At 43.1% G+C, this 25,444-nt stretch overlaps 2 protein-coding genes across 51 annotated transcripts in view; one reads left to right on the forward strand and one right to left on the reverse strand.

The window, feature by feature from the left end:
• Positions 1-25,444, reverse strand: part of LOC127045875 (5-beta-cholestane-3-alpha,7-alpha-diol 12-alpha-hydroxylase) — a 331,656-nt gene that overhangs the window by 54,057 nt on the left and 252,155 nt on the right. The window lies entirely within an intron of this gene.
• Positions 1-25,444, forward strand: part of OBSCN (obscurin, cytoskeletal calmodulin and titin-interacting RhoGEF) — a 301,886-nt gene that overhangs the window by 43,455 nt on the left and 232,987 nt on the right. For 34 of the 50 annotated variants that reach the window (XM_050942340.1, XM_050942350.1, XM_050942329.1 and 31 more), the window contains exons 7-14: positions 514-789; positions 5,597-5,869; positions 8,547-8,822; positions 11,239-11,514; positions 22,142-22,417; positions 23,130-23,405; positions 24,053-24,328; positions 25,037-25,312. In XM_050942340.1, the coding sequence (XP_050798297.1) occupies positions 514-789; positions 5,597-5,869; positions 8,547-8,822; positions 11,239-11,514; positions 22,142-22,417; positions 23,130-23,405; positions 24,053-24,328; positions 25,037-25,312 (2,205 nt within the window). The remainder of the gene's footprint in view (positions 1-513; positions 790-5,596; positions 5,870-8,546; positions 8,823-11,238; positions 11,515-22,141; positions 22,418-23,129; positions 23,406-24,052; positions 24,329-25,036; positions 25,313-25,444) is intronic. The other 16 variants (XM_050942330.1, XM_050942325.1, XM_050942368.1 and 13 more) reach the window with 13 other exon arrangements.

The raw sequence follows: 25,444 nt of genomic DNA on the forward strand, positions 1-25,444 counted from the left end.
TGGGGGGAAAATGATACTCTTATTTACACATTCTGACTCTTACTGAACTCTCCTGGATTTCTTCTTGTCTTGGGTGTGAACAGGGTTGAGCCAACCAAGAGTTTCTTCTGTGATTGGTTTAATATCCCAGCCGACAGGGAGAGGCACTGGCTGCTTTAGTGTCTAAAGGGAATTCAAGTTGCCTATGGAAGACTTCCATTGAGGAGAAAGGTTTAAAACCACGGCTTCAGTGCTCAGAGATACATGTGTAATTGATTATGAGATTTTGGAGATAGCATCATATATGGTGCTCTACAAGGCATAAAAGTCAATAGGACAGATTCTTATCTCATAGACACCAGTGTAAATTCAGATCGAGTCCACTGAAGTAAGTGGAGTTGCTCTGTATTTACACTGGAGTGAGACCAAGATCTGGACCCAGGTTCGTTCTGAGGGGAGCTTGCAACCTAATGCAGACATATATGATAGGTGAGATAGTATGATATAATAGCTTTCTTTTTTTCTCCCTCCCAGCTGCTCCAGTAAGAATCACCAACAAGAGTGGAGATATAGAAAAGGTCTCTGCTCGGCTGCGTGAGGAGGCACAGCTTTGGGCGGAGCTTTCAGACGCGGCTGCTGCCGTGAAGTGGATGAAGAATGGGAAGGAAATCCAGGCCAGTCCAAAATACGAATTGAAAACAGCAGAGAAGAAACGCATCCTGAAAATTCACAGCCTCACAGAAGAGGATGCTGGCATTTATGAATGTGTCTGTGAAGGGGATGAAATAGTCTATCAGCTCTCAGTGAAAGGTGCATGAGTTGACTTTGCTGGGCTGTTTCTGGTGAATGGCCTGCTCCCAGCCAGTGTGGTCTTTATGTGACAGAAAGGGAGCTCGTGGAAGTTAGTGACACCCAGCGCTCCAAAAGGAAGCGGAAGTACCTCCCTAGAAAGCGGTGGTGTGTGTGAGGTGAAGAGTATTTGGAAGCTGACACCAGACCCTGAGCTCTATCAGTAGTAAAGGCTCTGCCGTATCATCCATCCTGCTTCATGTCCCGGAAAGCGGATGAGAATGTCAATTGGAGCTTGGTGTCCTTGAGTGAGCCTGGGCTGTAGGAAAGGGAAATATGGTCTTGTGGTTAAGAAGTCAGAGAGGTGATCAGGAGACATAGACTCTATTCCCGCCAGGGACACAGATTCACTGTGTGGCTTTGGTCCAGTCACTTAGGGTATGTCTATACAGTCATAAATCACTCACTGCTTGCCTGTGTCAGCTGACCTTGGCTCTCAGGGCTTGGAGTGTAGATGCTTGGGCTGGAACCTGGGCTCTGAAAACTGGTGAGAGGGGAGGGTCCCAGATGCTGGGCTCCAAATTGAGCTTGAATGTCTACACTGCAGTTTTATAGCCCCACAGCCTGAGCCCCGCAAGCCCGAGTCAGCTGACATGGGCCAGCCATGAGTGTTTTACTGCAGTGTAGACATACCCTCAGGGACTGATTCAACTTTAGTTAAAGTAAATGGAGTAAGGCCCTCTGGGACTCAGTGTTTGCTCTCACTACATGGAGGATAAGAACAGGTGTGGGGAGCTGTAAGGCTTGATCCTTTAGTGTTTGTAAAGCACTCAGATGGAAGGCACAAGAGAAAGGCAAAGTCTCATAATTGTTTATTATTTGATGTTTGCCAAGCTTTGTACAGATAAGGAAAGTTCAACTTGTCTTCACTTGGTGTCACACAGCTTCTATTGTCCCTCAGCTCATGGTAATCCCCTTCTGCATTCCTTCCTGTGGTTTGCTTCCTGTTCATTTAACAGGCATGTTGGCTACATGCCTGTTAAAATCGGTACCGTCCCGATATTTGGGTGGTTGTCCCAAGACTGGTTGGGATGCAATTTGTCCTGATATTTCACTCCACTGGCAGCACTGTTTTTGTTGTTGTTGTTATGGTTGTTTTTGCTCTTCTGGTGCGCCCTCCCCCATGTGTCCCGATATTTTCTTCATCTCATCAGGTCACCCTAAGTGCTTACAAACCTTCAGCCTCCTCAGGGAAGCTTAAGGCTCAGTCAGCCTGTCAATGGGAGTGTTTCCACTGACTTCTATGGGAGCTGGAACTGGCTTGAAAGGGCCAAATTATCCTCTGATTACTCTGGCTGGATTTTAATCCAGTTGTCTAATAAGGTGGGCCATATAAAACCTGGTACAGAGCTACTACTTTCTAGTCAGCACTGGTGAGGCCTCAGCTGGAGTGCTGTACTGTGTTCCTGTTTAGTGTAAAGAAGATGTGAACAAACTGGAAAGAGGCCAAAGGAAAGCAACTATAGTAAGAGGTTTGGAAAGCTTGGCCTACAAGGAAAGGTTGAAAGAACTGGCTATGTTTAGCTTAGAGAAGAGAAGGCTGAGGGGGATCGTGACAACAGTGTTCAAATACGTAGAAGTTGTTGTAAAGCAGACAATGTTCAATTGTTCTCTGTGTCTCTGAAGGGTAGGACAAGAAGTAATTGTCTTCATTTGCAGCAAGGGAGAGTCAGTTTACATATAAGGAAAAACTATCTAATAACAATGATAGTTCTGCACTGGAACAGGTTACCAAGCGAGGCTGTGGAATCCTCGTCACTGGAAATTTTTCGGAACAGGTTAGACAAACAACCGGCAGGGATGGTGTAGGTTTACTTGATTCTGCCACAGTGCAGGGGGCTGGACTAGATGACCTCTTGAGGTTCCAGCCCTACACTTCTATGATTCTATATTGTAGCCTGTTGTCAGACCAAAACCAGGAGTTATATTACTCAAAGGTAACGTGGCAGGGATAGGGCATTTGGCATCCTGCAGCTCTTACCTGGCCAAAACTCCTGTTGACTCCAGTGAGGGTTTTGCCTAAGAAAGGACAGCAAGACTGAGCCTTCAATGCATTTGCCTCAGACCTGGCCTTCCTCCTTTTCTCTGAGAATGATTGTGTGAGGAGCTGACTGTAGGAGCTGGAGAAGGATAAGTTAGCTGTGTTTGTGGCTGGGGGTCAGAGGGTTAAGAGAGGGGAAAGAGTCTTGACTGTTTTGATGGTGTATGTGGAGCAGTTTACACAGCTATTATTGGTAGTGCAATCCTTTTTCTTTCATCATCCCATACTGAGGTCCAAATTCCGCACTCAGGTTTTCACGCCAGGCTCTGATTTCAGTAAATATAAGTCTGTACATATCCCATAAGACGATTTGGTCTCTGACCCTGAGAATATGCAGAGCAGTGATCTGTGCAGGGTCCTATATTAAGCACAGTAACACAAATAGAGACCTAGCCATCTTTCTCCCAATCTATGATTGGCTCCTCCTAACCATGTATATCTATGACACCCCCTCCCCTTTGTCAGCATTTTCTGGCCTGTGACCTCCTTCAGCCTGTGATTCCTTGCCCTTCCACCAACCCACCCACCTGTACTTGCCTGTGAGTCTGCAGGCTCTGTTAACTCTCATTTGCCCATGGGAGGAAGCAACATACATAACTGATACGTGAATGCTCACTTGCTAGATTCTTCAGAGAGCAAACACAAAACAGGCATGAACACACGTGAAAAGAATTGATTAAAAAATTCAGCTATTTGTGGAGAGCTTTTTGCTGGCTACAGCTGGCTGCAGAATGATTTAATTCTCATAAATCTCTCTGTCCCTGCCTGTCTCTCAGTATATTTTTTTTCATTCTGTCAGATCTGCCCATCGCTTTATATTGGATTAGCTGGAAGATATTCACAAATATTTTCACCTAAATGTAGCTCTCAAACGAGAGATCTGTGTTAATGTTTTATTGGTGCTGCATTGAGGGAGTTGCATATGAAACTCCCACTGTACTCGCGCTTTGGCTGCAAATGTATCCTCTTTAGCATCTTTTTGGTTGCTGTAGTTATTCTTTTTTTACTCAGAGCAGTCTTTACATCAGAGGCTAGTGACTGAATGGAGTCCTGTAAGAGAAGCTAGAACAGCTAACATACCTCCCCACCTTTGTCGGCCATTCTCCCATTTGTCTGTTTAGTCACTTCTTGTGTGTCGTCTAAATCCTAGATTGTGAGAGCTTTGGGACAGGGACTGTCTTTGTTTTATTTGTTTGTGCAATTCCTTAGTATGATTGGCCTTGATCCCTGTTAGGGGTCCTTAAATGCTACTGCAGTACAAATCACCATGAATCAAATTTTCATCATTGTTTAATCAAGTTTTTTAAGATTGTTTCTATCAGGAATCCCTCCTTACTATTGGGCTGCCCAGATCTCAAAGCATCAACTCCGCTCCTGAGCTAAAGGAGAATTCCCATTAGTTATAACTGACAGCAGCACTAATGTTCCCTTCCAAGCTTGTGGAGAGACTGGAAGTGGCATTCTCAGCTTCTTGGCTCCCAGACTGAAAGGGTCGATAGCTATTTTCGGTAGGGATGATTAGTAACCTGGATAGTAGAGGTTGGGCTTCTGTCCAGTGGTGATGTGAAAGAAGCTCTGCACACTCATCCTGCTAGAAAGAACAATGATTTAAAAAAAAAAAAAAGAACATTGGCAGTATCGTAAAAAGAGAGTTGAATTTATTTACAGTGTATCAAGCACTTCAGTGCCCAGCAATTCAGTATTGGTTTCCCCTGCACATAAGAGCCCAGCAACTGTATAAAAGTTGTTCAGATTTTTTTCCCTTTGAATTAAGGGTAAAAACATATCTATGTATACTTCTGTCAGAGTAGTTTTGATCATACTGGACCAACAAGCAGATTTAAACTTTTGCTGTACTTTTTTTAAATGACATGACAGAATTTTAGGACATTAATTCCCTTACTTGGAATAAATGGTATTATGTCGTTAGGCGCATATTTTGAGTTAATAATTATTGCTACAGTTGTGTATTTGGATCTACACGTTGAATGGGGTGAGGTTATACTGGTGAATTGATTATTCCACTACAAATTACTGTAACACTGGGTTATTTTAAGTCTTTTGTCTTCTAGCTAGTTTCCTGTAAGGAATATCTTTTCATTTTTAGAGGGTGTTGGTAATTCTATAGATTTATAGTGCAATACAACTCAGATTACCCAGATTACATTTAAATATCTTGTAAGGTCCCATCTAGATAAATACAGTAATTTAATAAGCCTCAGTGTTTCCCCTAATATTTGTTCATTCTCTCTTCTTCTCTTTCTTCCATTCTTTCCTTCCTGCCTCATTAAGATTATTTTGCAAGTTATCATCTTGGATGATAACTGAAAATCACCCGCTGTTGAAACATGAAATTCTTATTCAAAGACCCAAATGTAGAGTACATTCTAAGGCAGCCTTTACTCACACGAACTGTCCTCGTTCACCTGAGTAGTTCCGTTGACAAGTGGAACTGCTTGCCCAAATAGAGCATATGACAAAGGCTTCCCGGATCAGGTCCTAAAATAACAACGTGAGGTAATTAGCCAAAATCAGGAATCCAGGAGCAACCTACTAGATCCTAAGTGTGGGGGCGATGGCCAGGATGAGCTCTCAAGGTCCCTTCTAGCCCTCCTTTTCTATGATTCTGTGATTCCTAATTCAAGAGTATGTAGCTGGCTGCATGGGTAGATGAACTGACAATATGGACACAGTTCCTTACTAGTGCCATTTGCCATTTTGTTTCAGCCCTCGTGCACTTCACAAACAAAGAGAAAGCTGGCGGTGTTCTCATCGCCACCTCTGGAAAACAGGCCGAGTTTGTTTCTGAGACCTCTGAAGCCAATGTCATGGTGCAGTGGTACAAAGATGGCAAAGAAATCAGACACACAAAGAAATTCACCTTGGAGGATAACGGAAAGTTGCACAAACTCATCGCCTCAGCTGTAACGAAAGAAGATGAGGGAACGTACATGTGCAAAGTTGGAGAGGACACTCTAGTTTTCAATTTAAAGGTCTCAGGTGAGTTCATGAGGCAAGTGTGAGCAGGGCTTATGTTGGGTACTGAAGTCCTGGCTCATCAAACAGGAACATCATCACTTAGATTGTAAGCTCATTGAGACAGAGGCTGCCATCTTTATGTGTGTACAGCACCTAGCACAGTGAGGCCCTGATCTCTAGGCACGTCTGCAATACACATAAACAACAATAATAGTAATATTCAGGTCACTAATGGAATGACTAGAGATGGGCCCAAGCCAAAACCTCAGATCTAAACACCCCAGACTTTGGACAGGTTTGCATCTGGATCTGGGTCTGAATCTTGTAGTTCGGTCCCATCTAGAGCACATTGCCTCAACAATTTACACTCCCTTTGAGCTCCCTCCTGCAAGAGGGGGTTTGAGAGTCATGGGCTACCTTCTGAGAAAGCCTTGGTGCCCAGTTACACTCGAGTTCTGCTCTCCTGTGGAACGTTTGTGGTCTCAGAGCGCGAATCATTCCTTTAGTAGCTTGACCTATCCCAGAAATAGAGTGCATGCCCCTCAGGTCAAATGAGGGGGAGTCCTGGAACTGATGTATTCCAGTCCAGAGCTGGACAGGGGATGGATCACTTGATGATGACCTGTTCTGTTCATTCCCTCTGGGGCACCTGGCATTGGCCACTGTCGGTAAACAGGATACTGGGCTAGATGGACCTTTCGTCTGACCCAGTATTGCCTTTTTATGTTCAGAGCTAATGGTATTGAGGATACATCATAAAAAATGCTCTGTGAAATCCAGCCGACTTCGTACACAGGGATCGGTGGGAAGTTTTTCTGGATTTGTTTCACTGGATTTTACTTTGAGTTTCATCAAATGATTCCAAAATCTCAAAACTTGAAACTACCAAGTTTCATTTGGTCATGGTCAAAACTACTGAATTTCACATTGTTTCCACCAGAACTTGTAGCTGGCTCAGGCAAACTGGACCCACGGCTACCAAAAGATTTGGAAACCTCAGTGAACTTTTTGGCAAATGGGCTGAGTTTCAGGCTCCTAAGAAAACTCTAAACCAAGCAGGTTTCACTTTTCAGAATAAAAAATGTCCAGAGTGCTAATCAGAAGCACTGCTAGGCGTTGGGTCAGAACTAAGACTGGGAAATAAGCTACCTTTGTAGTAGTGAATGTTCCCCATAAACCTTTAATGCCCAGACTCCAATGAAGCTATTATTCCATAGTCAAATAGTTCTTGTAAAAATAGATTACTCCCAATGATAGATAAGTTTTAACAGAAATGTTTGTTCCTTGGTGCTGTAGAAATGGTTGGCAAAGGTCTTAGTTGTCCTTGAGATACTTGGCAACCGAAAGCAACAGGTGCTGCAGAATAATATGCAATGTTAAACCAAGGTTACTTATCACTGACAGCCATCAACGTTCTCCACAGTAGGCTAGCCTGTTTGAGTGCGTGGTGTGAAATACATGTTACGCTCACTGTTGCTTGTTAGCTTGAGCAATGGGATGTTTCATACATTTGTTCCCAGATTAATCTACGAGGTGCTTATCTCTATGCAGCTCAGTGCCCCATGGGGGGAGGGATAGCTCAGTGGTTTGAGCATTGGCCTGCTAAACCCAGGGTTGTGAGTTCAATCCTTGAAGGGGCCACTTAGGGATCTAGGACACAATCAGTACTTGGTCCTGCTAGTGAAGGCAGGGGGCTGGACTCAATGACCTCTCAGGGTCCCTTCCAGTTCTAGGAGATAGGTATATCTCCATATTTAAAAAAATTATAATTTTAATTTATGTCATCTTCACTTTAATGTTAACTTTTGCAAATGCATTCTGGGCAAAAAATCCCAAAACAACAGCCCTCACTGTAGTAACCCCTAACCTGGATCATTAACAGGATTTGAACTGTAACCTTCAGTTCCAACTTACAGGCCTCCACTATTTGAGATAAAGGAAAATGCCACTAAATGCACACAGCAGTAGGTTTTTATTATTTGCATGGACTGGCTTCTTCTTTTCTCAAGACTAAACATGTCCAATTTTTAATTTCTCCTTACAGGTCAGGTTTTCTTAACCTTTTATCATGTCTATTACTCTTTTCTGAACTCTCTCCAGTTTGTCCACATCTTTCCTAAAGGCTAGTGTACAGAACTGGACATAGTACTCTAGTTGAGGCCTCACCAGTACCAATTAGAAGGTCCCTTCCAATTAACCCCTATGTCTTACATATGACACTCCTATCAACTTCTGCCCTCAGCTACACTCATATGCAACTCCCTTAGTGACAACCATGTTGTCATTACACTCTGTAACCATACTCATCCTTCCTGCGTTAGGCTGAAATACATAGCACCAGCTTCTGCACATGGTTAGTATACACACAGCTCCCATGGAAGTCAGGGGATACATTTTTAGTAACTCCCTGGAGGGGTCATCAGAAGAGTTTGAACTTTGGACCTTTAGCACAGACCTCTACCACTTGAGCTAAAGGAGAAATTCCACTAGTGGGTGGCTGTAGTTGGCTGTTATCTGTGATCCTGTTACTGGAGGGGAATGAAACACAAGCAAATTACACATGTAAATTCTTCCATAGATGGAACCCCAGGCCCTGGAGATCACTAACATTGAAATCATGCCTGGGTGTAACTGGGTTGTTCTTATGTTGCTCTAGGTTAATGGAGGGACACAAACTACTTTTCCTTCTTCTTTTTAGGTGAAGTTGTTAAGTTTGTCAACAAGCCTAAAGCAACACCAGAAATTTCAGTCAGTCCTTCTGAGGGTCTAGAGCTGGCATGTGAGGTCTCGGTGGCGAGTGGAGCTGTTGTGTGGAAGAAGGATCAAACTGAAGTTAAGCAGGACCAGAGAACGACAGTCACCTCTCAGGGAACAGACCGAAAGCTCATCATCAAGAATGTGACACAGCATGACCAGGGGAGCTACACCTGTGAATCGAAGGATGACAAAGTAACATTCAAAGTCAAAGTCAAAGGTGAGCAGATAAGTGAAATCTCAGAAGCAATAAAATACCTAATCCTGGATAGCATCTTGCATCTAAGGTGCATCCCCAAACCCTTCTCAGGGTAAATAACTCTGCCACAGGGCTTGATTTTCAGTGGAGCCTGAAACCTGCCTCTACTTTTGCATGTGCAATTGGGTGTCCACAAATACATGCAGGTGCAACATGCTATGGCTGCAGAGGGTAGCTCTTGGATATCAAGCGACCTGCCTTGCACCATTGCACCTGCAACATCAGGTCCACAGAATTAAAACACAAAATAATAGCAGAGAGTCAGGAACGGGTGAGAGATAAACTAAGAGATGTAGCTAAACGCAAAGAGGGATGTTTGAAGTGACACAGAAAAGCTCTTCCAAATAGCAAGAGGAGCTGGATTTTGAAGCATTGATGAGTTGGTTGTGTGTAGTGACAAGAGGAATTTGATGCTAGGCACGTAGTGGAAAACACTAATAGCAAAGAGAGAGAGAGTCTGAGGGGGGCATAGAAGGTTTGTGAACAGCAGTTTTGAACAGGATCTTGAAGCTGACGGGGCTTTGTTTGGGGTCGTGAGAGCTAGGAAGTACAGTAGAACCTCAGAGTTACCAAAACCTCGGGAAGGGAGATTGTTCGTAATCCTGAAATGTTTGTAACTCTCAACACAACGTTCTGGTTGTTCTTTCAAAAGTTTACAACTGAACATTGCCTTAATACAGGTTTGAAACTTTACTATGCAGAGAAAAATGCTGCTTTTAACCATCTTAATGTAAATGAAACAAGCACAGAAAGAGTTTTTCTTTCCCTTGTCAAATCTTTTTTTTTAACTTTCTCTTTATTCTTAGTAGCTGACATTTAACATAGTACTGTACTGTTTGATTTTTTCTGTCTGTGCTGCTGCCTGACTGTGTGCTTCCAGTTCCAAATGAGGTGTGTGGCTGGTCGGTCAGTTCATAACTCTGGTGTTCCTAACTCTGAGGTTCTACCATTTGTGGTTATTGTGGGCCACATCTTGCTTTGCTGTCCTTTGAAATCCTCCATTGGTACCAAAGAGTCTCTTTCTCACTGCCCCAGTTTTGACAAACTAGGAGGTAGGAGGCCACCTGCTGCAAAGCTATCCGCAAGCTAATCAGGACTAAGACAGGGCCGTGTTTGGATGGGAAGCCACCAAGGAACATGTAGGTGCTGGAAGAAGTCGGTGGAATTACTCTAGATCGGGGTGGGCAAACTTTTTGGCCTGAGGGCCACACTTGGGTATGGGAATTGTATGGTGGGCCATGAATGCTCACAAAATTGGGTGTTGGGGTGCGGGAGGTGGTGAGGGCTCCATCTGGGGATGCAGGGTCTGGGGTGGGGCCAGATATGAGGAGTTCAGGGTGCATGAGGGGGCTCCTTCCTGGGGCAGGGGGTTGGGTTTGGGGGTCAGGGCTCTGGCTGGGTGTGCAGGCTCTGGGGTGGGGCTGGGGATGAGGGGTTGGAGGTGCAGGAGGGTGCTCTGGGCTGGGACCAAGGGGTTCGGAGGGGGATCAGGGCTGGGGCAGGGGGTTGGGGCATGGGAAGGGGTCAGGGGTGCAGGCTCTGCTTGGTGCTTACCTCAAGCAGCTCCCAGAAGCAGCAGCACATCCCCCCTCTGGCTCCTATGTGGAGGTATGGCCAGGCTGCTCTGCAAGCTGCTCTGTCTGCAGGCGCCACCCCTGCACCTCTCATTGGCCATGATTGCTGGCCAATGGGAGCTGTGGGGTTGGGCGGCAGCGTGCAGAGTCCCTTGACTGCCCCTACATATAGACACCGGAGGGAGGACATGCTACTGCTACTGGGAACCGCACAGAGTGGGGCAAGTCCCCAACCCCACTTCTTGGCTGGAGCTCCAGAGTGGGGCAAGCTCCGCACCCCACTCTCCATCAGGAGCTCGAGGGTCAGATTAAAAAAGTCTGTAGGGCCAGATACAGCCCCTGGGCTATAGTTTGCCCACCCCTGCTCTGGATTTATACCAGGGTAACTGACAGCAAAGCTTAGCTCTTAATGTTTGTGAAACTGTGATCCTTGGACTAAAGTGCAGTGTGATGGTGATCAGTCATGGTCATCACTATGGACGTGTGGTGCAGCAGTCTACAGCAGCTTTAGTGGACAGTGTTTTCTGTTGGGAAGGATGGATGGTCTTGGGGTGAAGGCATTGGGTTGGGAATCAGTAGATCTTGGTTACATTCCTAGCTCTGCAAGAGACTTCCCATGTGACTTTGAGATATGCCTCTCTTGATGTCTCAGTTCTCTATCTGTAAAATGGGAACAAAGATAGGGAAGTATCTCAGAGGGCTGTTGTGAGGATATAGTCATTAACGTTCCTGAGGTGCAAAAATATTACAGTGATATGGGGAGACTGCAAAAGGACACACGTGACTGTATTTCCGTCTTGCAGAAATGGAAGAGATGTTTGCAAACAAGGAGAAGGTGCAGAAGGAGGTGAAGGCCACTCTGACAGAGAGCGCCACCCTCAGCTGTGAGGTAACTCAGGCCAAGACTCAAGTGAGGTGGTACAAGGACGGGAAAGTCATCACCTCCAGCAAGAAATTCAAAGTGGAGTCTGAGGGCAAATCCCGGCGTCTGGTCGTGGATCAGGTGGAGAAGAAAGACGCTGGAGAGTACACCTGTGAGGCCGCAGGCCAGAAACTGACCTTCCAAGTTCTTGTCACTGGTAAGAGAGAGTATTTTCTTTCGACTGATTTGCTGCCATTGCTGGTTTAAATATTGGAGAATAAAGTGTGTTTCCTACACTGGTAGCATGTTGGAGAGATGCTCTGATTTATATTTTGTTGACTTCTCTTTCTGGGTCTTTTCTCAAGTTCTCTGCTGACATGATAAAATGGATTATTTCATCCTCTTCTGTTCTTGCTTTGAGCTGTACTGCCATGGGGGCTGGGGAGGGTTGGACCAGACTTGGTGCTTGTTTATAGACACAAGGTCTCTGCAGGTCTCCTGAGGTTCACATTCTGGGGCTGGAACATGTATAAAATGTCATCAGGCAAAAGCAGCTTAAGCATGTCCAATGAAATCACGTCTACCCTGTCCTCCCCACTGCTGCTCGGCCTGAAAATCACCAGCTCTCCTCTTTCATTCTCTCTTCCTTCCTCCTCCTAATAGCCTCCCTCTCACAGAATCATAGAATATTAGGGTTGAAAGAGAACCCAGGAGGTCATCTAGTCCAATCCCCTGCTCAGTGCAGGACCAATCCCCAACTAAATCATCCAAAGACACAGACACACACAGGGGTGGCCCATCCTCATAGGCGAACTAGGTGGTCGCCTAGGGTGCCAAGTTAAATGGGGCACCAAATTTGAGGGAAAAAAAATAAATAAAAACAAATAAAATGAAAACAAAAAAAGAAAAAGATGAAAAATACAAATAAAACAATGAAGATGTCATTATTTCAAATCCCATGTGCGTACGGAGGGAATATGAATTATAATTCATTTCTCTACATTTCTGAGAATTTATTAATATGTCAAACCTTTTAGTTACTGCAAAAAAATATTTTAGCAAAAAAAATTTTCAATTTGCAACATAGGGTCAAGATGACCCACTCCTCAATTTTGATAAGCAATAACTCAGCCACAGTGAAACACATCCACCAGTGGCAAGAGCTGCAATGCTAGTGACACCTAACTCAAATATACATCAAGATCACATAGCCGTATATTCATGTAGAGTGGAGATATCGTGCATTGATACATGTCAAATGGTCATTTTAACACATGCCGCAGGTAGATGGTTAAGAATTGGGCAAATACTGTGGAAAATTGTGTTTCTTGGTGCCAAAGAATAAAAAATAACGTCTTTCAGCTTTATAAATCCAAAATGTGAGTATCTTTAAACGTTATTAAACCTTAGAGTTGTTATCGGGCTGTATAATTATGAACTTTTCTTTGTTATAACTGGTTCATATGTAATAAATAAGGTCCATAAAAGAAAAGTAACAGCGTTAACACTTAATAGACTACGAAAGTGATGACATCACACTCCAAGCGGGTAACCATGAGGAAGGGTGTTATTTTCCAAACAACCGGTGTCAGGTTATAACATCGAAAAAGGCCATTTTGTTTCCCTGTAAACGGCATAATTAACTGTTTTAATAGGCAATTGAGTGTATGTTACTAATCATTTAAACTTTAAGCAGTGAAAAGATGTGTTAAGATGGCTGCAATGTGGTTTAAATCACCAACCATGTGGTGGGTGTGTCAGCCATCCTTAATGCTATAATGCTTGCCATCAGGAGCACAGTACATAACAATATTCAAATGCCCCGTGGCAGCAAGAGGAAAAAGAAAACCCTCAGAAGCTGAGTATCGTAAACAAAAGGCCGAGAAGGAAAAGGACCAAGCAAAACAGCAGGGATCCTTCCTGAAATATCTTCTCTTTAATCCAAATAAAGATGGAAGCAGTTCCCAGCAACCAGATCTAGAAATTTTACTTGGAGAGGAAGTTAGCTCACATCTGCATGGAAGCAGTTTGGAACATCAAGATGAAGGTATATTACTTTGAGATGAGGGTAACTCACATCCACAAAAATGCAGTTTGGAAACTCAAGATGATGGAAACTTATTTCTAGATGAAGGCAGCTCACAGCATCAGGCTGATATGGAAGTGGAGAAAATGTATTCACCTTCAGAGAGACATGCAGAAATTGAAGTAAATGAAGTAGAAGGAAGAAAGGATGAGGAAGTTACAAACAAGTTACAATATGGGGACCCAGCTTCATGGCCCAGATGTGATGACAGGATGTGGCAAATTGCCGTGGAATATGGACCCGAACAAGTTCATGAATTTCCATTCCATAAGAATGGAAATAAAAGAAAATTCTCTGCTCAGCATTACAAAAGGAAACTCATTAATGGGGAAGAAATTCATTGAAACTGGTTACAATATTCAGTGTCTAAGGACTCTGTTTGCTTTTAATGCAAATGGTTTAGAAATCAAGCAATTGGTACATCACTTATTGAAAATGATTCAAAGGACTGGAAAAACATATCTTCGATTCTATCTTCACATGAAAGAAGTACAGAACATTTGGAATGTTTTCAAAATTGGAAAGAACGTGAATTACGATTGAAAAAAGGAAAAACTATCGATAAAGAAAATGTACATGTGATCAAGGAAAAAGAATATTGGCAACAAATATTAGAGTGTCTGATTACTTTAGTGAGAGTTCTCAGTGGGCAAAATTTAGCATCCCGAAGCTGCGGTAGAAATGAAAAATTACGCACTCCAGGTAATGGAAACTTTTTAAGATTTGTTGAATGCCTAGTTTTGTTTGATCCAGTCTTGAAGAAGCATCTACGTAAAATAACTGATCATGAAACATGGGTTCATTACTTAGGAAAAAATATACAGAATGAACTGATTCAAATCCTAGCAAATGCCATTAAAAAGAAACTTGTAGAAGCTGCCCATTCTGCAAAATACTTTTCAATAATACTGGACTGTACACCAGATGTGAGTCATGTTGAACAAATGACGATGATCATTCGTTTTGTGGATGTGGAAATGTCTGCTGAGGAAGATAATGTTGAAGTGCTCATAAAGGAACATTTTTTGGGTTTCATATCCTGAAGGCTGGAACATTTATGACTGAAACTATTCTACAAGAGCTTGAAACAATGTAATTATCTGTTGAAAACTTAGTGGCTGAGGCTATGATAATGGGAGTAATATGAAGGGTAAAGACAATGGTGTGCAAAGGAGAATGATGGAAATCAATCCTAGGGCCTTTTTCGTTCCTTGCAGTGCGCATTCTCTGAATTTGGTTGTCACTGATGCTGCTAGATGCTGTTTGGAGGTAAGCAGTTTCTTTGACCTGGTGCATTGTGTTTATGTGTTTTTCTCAGGCTCAACATGCCATTGGGAGATTCTGACTCACCATGTGAATTCTCCAACTGTGAAACCACTTAGTCAGACAAGTTGGGAGAGTCACATTGATGCTTTGAAGCCTCTTCACTATGAACTTGTAAACTTTTATGATGCCCTAATTGAAATTTCTGATGATACTATCTTTACTGGATCATCTGGCAATACGGCACGTTCAGATGCAGAAGCTCTTGCAAATGGCCTTTCCAAGTTCAAATTTGTGCCTTCACTCATTTTGTGGTATAACATCCTTTTCGAGATTAACCTCACTAGTAAGCAGCTTCAGGAAAAGAACCTGAACATATCTGCTATTCAAAAACTGCAGCAAACTAAAAATATTCTGGAGGAATTCAGAAGTGAGGATGGGTTTGAAAGAACACTGGTAGACTCTCTTGAGCTTGCTGAAGAAATAGACTTTCCAACAGAATTTGAACCAGAGCCAGTTTGCATTCGGCAAAAGAAACAGCAGTTTTCGTATGAAGGATGAGACACACCCATTTAGAACCCAAAACAAAGGTTCAATGTGAATTTCTACATCACAGTCCTTGATAGTGCTATTCCCTCAGTTGACAAAGGATTTCAACAGATGCAGCAGCTAGAGTCAGTATTTGGCTGTCTATATGATATCCACAGCTTGCAAAAGAAAACAGCAAAACAGCTAAGAGAATTTTGTATTAAACTGGAGTCAGCATTGACTCATGAAAATTCAAAAGACATTGATTCTACAGATTTGTGTAGTGAGCTTCAGGCTTTTTCAAGATGACCTAAGAAACATTCCACTCCTGAAGAAGTAGTGAAGTTTGTTTGTGAAAATAAACTCTCAGACAGTTTTCCAAACATTTTTTTAGCTCTACTCATTCTTTTAACTCTGCCAGTTTCTGTAGCTACTAGGGAGTGTAGCTTTTCAAAGTTAAAATTGATAAAAAAAACACATCTGCATTCAACATTGGTGCAAGAGAGACTTGTTGGACTTGCCACAATGTCAATAGAGCATGAAATAGCTGGAAAACTGGATCTAAAAGAACTAGTGACTGGACTTTCAAAACTTATAGCAAGAAAAGTCATGTTTTAAAAGCACAGAGTGTTTTTTATTTGGAGTGTTTTGTAAATACAGGTTAAAGTTCATTGCAGAGTTTTCTTATTTCTTTCTATATTGGATGTGGTGGTAATGGCAGTTAAAGCAGGATAGCGGAATGGATGATTTTGGATTTGTAATAAAAATTATCATTAACATTTTTAATGCATTTTTATTTGAAATCAGACTGAAATATCATCTAACTGTTGTGTACAAATCTGAAAATTTTGTGTCTCTATTTTAACGGATCTCAGAAACATTGATTGGACAGATGGATGGACGAATAAACAGAATAATTAAGCTTCTGTTTAAAAAAATGCTTAAAAAATCAAAAGGAAAAAAGAGGCAAAATGTTTCCCAGTTTACCAAAATCCTCAGCCCAGATCTACCCTTGGGATTTGGGGGTGGGTGCACTGATTGCATGATTCACCTAGGGCATCAGTTGCTGGCTGCTAATCTAGGGCCACCCCTGGACACACACAGCTGGCACCTACAGGTTGGCAGGGCAAACAAATCAGCAGGAATCAATCTGACATCAGGAATCATAACATTCAAAAAACAGTAGGAGAACACTTCAACCTCTCTGGTCACTCAGTAACAGACTTAAAGGTGGCAATCTTGCAACAGAAAAGCTTCAAAAACAGACTCCAACAAGAAACTGCTGAAACTTGAATTAATATGCAAACAGATACCATCAATTTGGGCTTGAATAGAAACTGGGAATAGCTGAGCCGTTACACACATTGACTCTATTTCCCCATGTTAAGTATCCTAACAGCTCTTGTCAACTGTCTGAAATGGTCCATCTTGGTTATCACTACAAAAGTTTTTTTTTCTCCTGCTGATAATTGCTCATCTTAATTAGCCTCTTAGAGTTGATTGGGCAACTCCCACCTTTTCATGTTCTCCTCACTATATGTTCTATTCTATGCATCCAGTGAAGTGGGCTGTAGCCCACAAAAACTTATGCTCAAATAAATGTCTTAGGGCTGGTCCACACTACGGGGGGAAATCGATCTTAGATACACAACTTCAGCTACATGAATAACGTAGCTGAAGTCGAGTATCTAAGATCGGATTACTCACCCGTCCAGACGGCGCGGGATCGATGTCCGCGGCTCTCCGTGTCGATTCCGGAACTCCGTTGGGGTTGATGGAGTTCCGGAAACGATATAAGCATGCTCGGGGATCAATATATCGTGTCTAGATTAGACGCGATATATCGATCCCCGAGCAATCGATTTTAACCCGCCGATACGGTGGGTAGTCTGGACGTACCCTTAGTCTCTAAGGTGCCACAAGTACTCCTGTTCTTTTTTCTTAGATCGGCAGTAGACACACTCATTTGCACACACATACTGTGAGCAAAAAATACGTATTTTGCATTCTGTGTTGAAAAAATCCCCTCCCCAAGTCCTCAAATGTGTGGCAAAGTGAACAAAAATGGATATGTGTGTGTGGCTGGAATGAGCAGTGAGCTGGATTTCACAAACACGTTGTGTGCACATCTTTCATCCAGCTCGCCTCCCCACCCTGCTTTCGTCCAGTGATGGTGGCATCTAGCATGTTCTCTAAATGGATCTGGGATCCATGGGAATCTTAAGAAGGTGGATGTACAAGGTCAGCTCTATTCTCGGAACAATGAGCGATGACGCAAGCAGATTTTTTTCTTTCAAACATCAGTTCATTTTGAGCCTCTGGGCATTTTAGGAACTAGATTTTTGTCAGTGATGGGGTTTCTTTTGGTAGCTTAATCATTTTGCAATTGGTTCAGCTGTCCAGTAAATAGCAGCTAAGGCCTCACACTAGCATTGATATGCCTGACATATCCTGAGCCATTTCAGAATAAACTGAAAATAAGATTCAATTGAATGGAAGTGATGGGAACATCTGCTGGTTTGATCTAGCACCTACCAATATTCTCCAGGTTTTTGCCGCTCCAGAAGCCTCTGGAGCCTCACGGTATCAATGGCAAATAATGAGAACAGCAAACAGTCCCTGATGCTGAATTTTATTTTCATAAAACAGTTCAGCGGATAGTTTTGAGTTACAAATAGATTCCTATGAATCCTAGTCTCTTTGTGGATAATTAGCCAGTTGAAAGAGGGATACACTCATCAGATAAATTATTTGCAATAAACAGTTTGAGCAGCAATGGTGTTAACCCTGAAGACTAATGATGATGGATTGAATGACAACATTACTGCTTCACTTCTGATCATTTCAGCAGAAATACCTTCTGCTCTGGAATTATAGGTGCATCTGGTGTAAAGAATATCAGCACTTCCCTCCCATAATCTGACCCTCGCTATATGATAATATAATCAATCTCTTCTCATCTATTTGGCCTCATATCCATTTCATCTACTCTATGTTATCTGTCTTTCCCCTGTCGGTGAAGTATCAGGTATAAGCCACTGCCAGAAGCAGGCTACTGGTGATCCAATCCAGCACAGTTCTTATTGGACATTAACAAAAACCTTCCAATGTTTCATTTGGTATTAGTTAGATTAGGGATAGATTCTGGGTGTGCTTCTGCAGGTGCGGTAGATGACAGAAAATTATTTCTTCTCCCTGTGAACCGATACAGGGGCAAGGTGCCATGTAGTTATAATGCTGCCAGTAACTTAGGGAGTAGTATCTGGGAGACCTGGGTTTGAGCCCCAGTGGGACTTACTGTGTCTGCCTGGGCTAAATCACTACCCCTCACTGCATCAGTCTCCACTGGCTGTGGAACATAAAGTGCTTTGCAAACATGATGTGCTCAGTGTGGTTATTAATCAAGGGAGAAATTAGGATGGGGGTAACAATTCATTAATAAATTGTAAGATCAGAAGAGACCATTATGATCACCTTGTCTGCTCCCTAATTAAAACTGAAAAGACAAAAACTAACTTCCACCTGGCAGAGGCAATTGTGCTTAATTGCTTTTTACTTTATATAAAGAAGGTCTCATCCCCAGATCCCTGTGCGTATATGTCGTATACCCCTTCTCTCTCCTTCATACTTACTGTCTGTTTAGATTGTGAGCTTATCAGAGCAGGCACCATGTCTCCCTACGTGTTTGTACAGAGCTGGGCATAACGGGACACTAATCCTGACTGATGCCTTTGGGTGTTACTGTAACACAAATAAATAATGTTTTATTAGACACACAAAGGAGCCACAATGTTGGGAGGCCATGGGCCCTGCTACTTCCGTGTCCATTAGGGGTCCAAGCCAATATGGGGTGCAGCTCCAGTGTAAAGAGTGTAACCTTTGCTGTTCCTTCATCACCCCTGGAGACATTCTGCTTGCCTCAGTCTTCTGTAAGCAGAACGCCTGTGGGAACTGCTGTCCCAACATGGTGTATCTCTGCTCCCTGCTAACTCTGCTGTGGCTTCAAGTGCACCATAACCCACTCTCCAGTGTGTTACGTGTTCAGAGAAGGTGAGTCTGTTACAGAGCTCGGCTACAGAGGTTTGGCTCTTTAGCTCAAGCTGTAGCAGCTTGTGCCTTTAGCTCAGGAGGTTCCCTAGTTCAGTCCCTGGTGTCAACTAAGATGGCTGCTGTTGCACTTCAGTGGGGCTCAGACTAGGAAGGAAGCTTTCGGAGAGGAGAACGCAGAGCAGGAGTTGATTTAAAAAAAATGAAAGTGTGGTGGGGACTCTGAAAAAACCCTGATGGTCTGCAATTGCAGATGCAAGGCCCCAGAAAAATTCTGAGATGTAGCCAGTGGATAAAATGGCTGCCCTAGCCAGCCCTCAGAATGATTGACTGCTGTTTGCATGCGAACCCCAGTGTTTCCAGTTCTCTTTCAAACAGGGTAACTTCACAGCTGCACGGGATAATGCGGCATCCTCCCCCTCCTGTGTCATAACCAGAGAGCACTATTCAGTTACTGCTGGGTTTTGCAGACATGCGACTGTAACATGACATGCAGATCCATCAGCAGCACTCTAGAAAGCTGATCCAACCTTGAAAGTCAGGAAGGATTTATCAGTTCTTTTTCAGTGGCTGGTGCTTTAGTTGCAGAAATCTTTATTTTACTGGATTCTTCAGAAATGCAGTGACTTTCTGGGTCTTAATTTATCCAATTACCATTGCACTCACATTGGTTTTCATGGTTCTTATGCTCCAGGGCTCCACTGGAAGCACAAAACCTTTCCTTTTAAAGGAGTAAATATTCAGTTTGACGCACTGGGATAGACTCATGGACTTTAAGATCAAAAGGGATCATTATGATCATCTTGTCTGACCTACTGTGTATTGCAGGCCACAGAACCTTGCCCATCCACTCCTATAATAGATTCCTAACCTTTGGCTCAGTTACTGATGTCATCAAAACATGGTTTAAATACTTCAAGTTACAGCGAATTCACCATTTACTTTAGTTTAAACCTGCAAGTGACCCATGCCCTATGCTGCAGAAGAAGGTGAAAACCCCCCAAGGATGTAGTCACTTACCCTCCTGTTAAGGGAAACAAGAACCGAGCATCTATAACCTTGTGCACTGGACCACATATGGGCACCAAGGAGCTTGTTCTGCAATCTACATGATTTTAAAGTTAATTGTACACAGTGAATGCTCATAAAATCCTAATATAGAGGGGCCAGATCCTCAGCTGGCGTAAATCATCTTAAGCAATTTCTGTGGAGCTACATTGACATATGCCAGCTGAGGATCTGATAATATGTCTATTTTCTCAGTGAAATGTAATATCTTGCTTAACTTTAAAAGTATTTCTGTCCCTTTCTGAATTGTAATGGTCATATTCATTCCTAGTATAAATCTAGTGAAGTCAGTGGAGTTACCCTTAGGATAAATTTGATCCTAGCAGAATCACTAAATTATATTGACTGGCAGTTAGCAAATGTATTCACAATATATAACATCCCCAATATTAAAGGAGAGAAATCAGACTTAGGAAGTGAAATAATTAATCTGTAATATGTATGGTCTGTTACTTGATCATTCAACTAGATGACATCCAGTTATGTGAACTGTTTTGTGAATTATTGTGTTAATATATGCATTTCTAGTCAGTCCATATTAACATAGGTCTAACATTCAGACCAGTGTTAACTGGGCCACTTTTTTTGCCCCTGTAATTCTGAGTGCAAATAACTTGCATCCACAGTAAAACATTTAGATGTCTAAGTACTGATTATGTCTGTAAATCAGTTTAAATGTGGGAGTAACCTAAATTGCACAAGCAGTTATGTGTAGGCACAAAGAGTGGATGCAAAAATGGAAGCCACTGTTTAAAAATCTGTCCCTAAATACTTACTGCCCGATTCCCCTCTCCCATACATCAATTGTACACTAGTGAAATCTTTAGACTTAAGTGTGATCAATTCTGATTTACACTGGTGGTAAAGGAGAATCATGCCGCTTTTCATGTATGTATTAATGCAGATCATAAATCAACATATAAATGAGAAGATATAAAACAACATTTAGTACAAAATTCAGGAAGAAAAAAACTGTTCCATATAAACCACCCTCAGATAGAAAATGAGAACTATGGCATAAATTGTGGGGATTATCAAACAGTGACTTGCTAGTCATTGGTTAGCAAGATGGCTGACCATATCCTTTAAATGGGTATATTTAGTTTATCATTTATTAGCCGTGATAGTCTTTCAGTGCCAGTTCATTTGCTGAGGTAAAGGTATTAAGGTTCTACTTTGGAAGTAAATTTGTTTAACTACTTTATTTGCTGCCAAATATACTAGATACATTAAGGTAAAATCCCCCTGCTACACTGCTGAATGTATCATATGTCTCAACATTCATAGATTTTGAGGTGCGGAAAGAAACTGCCGTGATCATCCAGTCTGAGCTGCATCACCCAGGCCAAATAATTCCACCCATTAATTCCTACATTAAGCCCATATTTTGTGGTTGAGTTAGAGCATATTTTATAGGAAGATACCCAATCTTGATTTAAAGACTTCAGATGTCAGAGAGCTGACTTCAATGGCATGTTACTAGACCACAGCAGCACTGCAAATGGGATGGAGCTGGCTTATCCCCTAGAAGATGAACCAACCCCCCCGCCTCAAACCCAACAACAAGAACAACAACAAAAGAAACATTTTTTGGATGTTAATATTGGAAGCTGGAAAATATGCAGGGCTGCCTACTTAAAGAGCATCAAGATACCAAGGATTTGGAGAAACCTAGGGAGTGTGTGGTAGAGGATTCATTTATAACATGCTGTTAATGGAGTCTGGAACTATAAGAATGATGGTTCATCAGATGAATGACTTTATTCTGTTAAAACACTAGATACATGTAACAGTCCATTGGCCATGATAGATTTATTCCTTCTGTGGTTCTTCTTTAATTTCCCCATCCCAGAGCCTGAAGAAGTGTTTGCAAACAAGGAGACGGTGCAGAAGGAGGTGAAAGCCGCTCTGACAGAGAGCGCCACCCTCAGCTGTGCGGTGACCCAGGCCAAGACTGAAGTGAGGTGGTACAAGGACGGGAAACTGATCCCCTCCAGCAAGAAATTCAAAGTAGAGTCTGAGGGCAAATCCCGGCGTCTGGTCGTGGAGCAGGTGGAGAAGAAGGATGCTGGAGAGTACACCTGTGAGGCCGCAGGCCAGAAACTGACCTTCAAGATTATCATCACAGGTGGGAGGGATTGTTTCCTTTCTACTCATGCACTGATTTGTTGCGGTTGTTGAGTAAACCATTCTAGAGTGAGATGCACTTCCTACATTGCTGGCATCTCAGCTCTGAGTGAAGGAGGCTTTGGAGGGGACTTTGAGTTTGCCACCATATTGTGTATGAATTAACAGAGTATGCAGGTAAAATGGGGAAGCTCCTGAATCTTCTTAGCGGTAGGTGTTTTGCAGGAATAGCATATCATTTTCCAAACTAGGTTGGAACTCTAAACTTTTACTTGGTATCCATCAGTGCATCCTGGGTTTTCTGTAATGTCTTCATTTACTTTGAAAAAAAGAACAGTGCCCCTCAGAGGGGAGAAATGTTGGTCCTTTCACCTGTCAAAGGGGAAGGAAAGTTTTGCAAGGAACATCTCAGCTAAATAAGATAAAGGGAGGCTTGAGAGGATTAATTCACATGTGGATCTGAGATCACTCCAGAGGAATAATGAGAGGTTGAGTCTGGGGATTTGGGGTGGATTATTATAAAGGAGAGGTGCTGGCAGGACCATAGTTAAGGTTGCACATGGACTTACACTGATGATGGAAGGGGTCAGGCACAGGTAGAAAACATGCGGCAAAAGGTGCCTCAGGGGCAGAGATGTCAGCGCTTCCCTCTGTGAACTCTGAATGGCATCAGTAAGGAAGTTAAAGCCCTTCTAATTCCTTTTCCATGGCAGAGCGAGAGGATGTGTTTGCAAACCAGGAGAAGGTGCAGAAGGAAGTGAAGGCCACCCTGACAGAAAGCGCCACCCTGAGCTGTGAGGTGGCCCAGGCCAAGACTGAAGTGAGGTGGTACAAGGACGGGAAACTGATCACCTCCAGCAAGAAATTCAAGATGGAGTCTGAGGGCAAATCCCGGCATCTGGTCGTGGATCAGGTGGAGAAGAAAGACGCTGGAGAGTACACCTGTGAGGCTGCAGGCCAGAAACTGACCTTCAAGGTTCTTGTCACTGGTAAGAAAGAATATTTTTGTTATATGTAAGACCTCTGAGTCCAGAGGACTGTTAAAAAAATTATGGGATTTGTGAAAATATTGATAAAAATTTACAGAGTAAATAGGTAGAATGGGGAGGTGCCTGAATCTTCTTAGTCAGTGGGTGTTTTGCAGCAGCCACGTAACAATTTCCAAACTAGTTTGGGATTCTGAAAGTCTGCACGGACCATCTGAGCCACGCTGGCTTCTCTTTAATGCCCTCATTTACTTAAAAAAAATAACAGCACTCCTCAGAGGGAAGAAATGTTGCTCGTGTCAGCTATCAGAGGGGAAGGAAAGTTCTGTAAGGAACATCTCAGCCTAAATAAGCCAAAGAGAGGCTTGAGAGGATAAATTCACATTTTGATCTGAGATCGCTCCAGAGGAAACATGAGAGATGGAGTCTGGAGATGTGGGGCAGGAGAGGTGTGGGCAGGTCCATAGTTAAGGTTGTACATGGACTTGCACTGATGGTGGGAGGGATCAGGCAGAGGTGGCAAACGTGAAGAAATAAGTGTCTCAGATGCAGAGCTGTCAGCTTCTCCCTGCCTTCTCCTTCTCTGTTCTCTGGGTGGCTTCACATCCGTGAGGGAGATTAAGCCCTTGTAAATTCCTTTTTCCTGGCAGAGATGGAAGAGGTGTTTGCAAACAAGGAGAAGGTGCAGAAGGAGGTGAAGGCCACCCTGACAGAGAGCGCCACCCTGAGCTGTGAGGTGACCCAGGCCAAGACTGAAGTGAAGTGGTACAAAGATGGGAAACTGATCACCTCCAGCAAGAAATTCAAAGTGGAGTCTAAGGGCAAATCCCGGCATTTGGTCGTGGATCAGGTGGAGAAGAAGGACGCTGGAGAGTACACCTGTGAGGCCGCAGGCCAGAAACTGACCTTCAAAGTTCTTGTCACTGGTAAGAGAGAGTATTTTCTTTCAACTGAAGGGCTGATTTACTGCCATTGTTGATTTAGAGCATTGTAGAGTAAGATGAATTTCCTGCTCTGCTGGCACCTCGACTCTGAGTCCAGGGGGCTTTTGGGTTTTGCCACAATATTATGAATACATTTACAGAGTAAGCAGGTAAAATGGGAAGGTGCCGGAATGGTCCTAATCGGTGGGTGTTTTGCAGCAGCAGCATAACGTTTCCCAGACAAGGTTGGGATTCTGAATGTCTGTTTGGCATCCATACGAGCCACCCTGGCTTGTCCTTAATGCCACTGTTTCACTCGCTGCTTAAAGGGAAAGAAGACTGACATCCATTTAGGTTTCTAAGGGGAAGGAAAAGTTTGTAAGGAAGATGTTGGTGAAAAAACTAAAGGGAGACCTGTGCCGATAAATTCAGATCTGGATCTGAGGTCACTCTCCAAAGCAATAATGAAAGTTTGAATGTGGGGGTTCAGGTTGGTTTATTATGAAGGAGACACCCTACAGGCTCCATAGGTAATGTTGAAATTGTACTTCTAGCTGTATTGTTCAGGGTCTGGGAAAGTAGGGGAGACGTGCAGAAAGCAGCCTGAGGAAGCAGAGCTGTCAGCTTCTCTCTGCCTTCTCCTTCTCTGTTCTCTGAGTGGCATCGCATCAGTGAGGGAGATTAAGCCCTGTAATTCCTTTTCCCCGGCAGAGATGGAAGAGGTGTTTGCAAACAAGGAGAAGGTGCAGAAGGAGGTGAAGGCCGCCCTGACAGAGAGCGCCACCCTGAGCTGTGAGGTGACCCAGGCCAAGACTGAAGTGAAATGGTACAAAGATGGGAAACCAATCACGTCCAGCAAGAAACTCAAAGTGGAGTCTGAAGGCAAATCCCGGCGTCTGGTCGTGGATCAGGTGGAGAAGAAGGACGCTGGAGAGTACACCTGTGAGGCTGCAGGCCAAAAACTGACCTTCAAAGTTCTTGTCACTGGTAAGAGAGAGTATTTTCTTTCAACTGAAGGGCTGATTTGCTGCCATTGCTGGTTTAAATATTGTAGAATAAAGTGCGTTTTCTACACTGGTAGCATGTTGGAGAGATTTTTGGTTTTGCCATGATATTGAT

The sequence above is a fragment of the Gopherus flavomarginatus genome, chromosome 2 (assembly GCF_025201925.1).
Source record: "Gopherus flavomarginatus isolate rGopFla2 chromosome 2, rGopFla2.mat.asm, whole genome shotgun sequence".
Lineage (NCBI taxonomy): Eukaryota > Metazoa > Chordata > Testudines > Testudinidae > Gopherus > Gopherus flavomarginatus.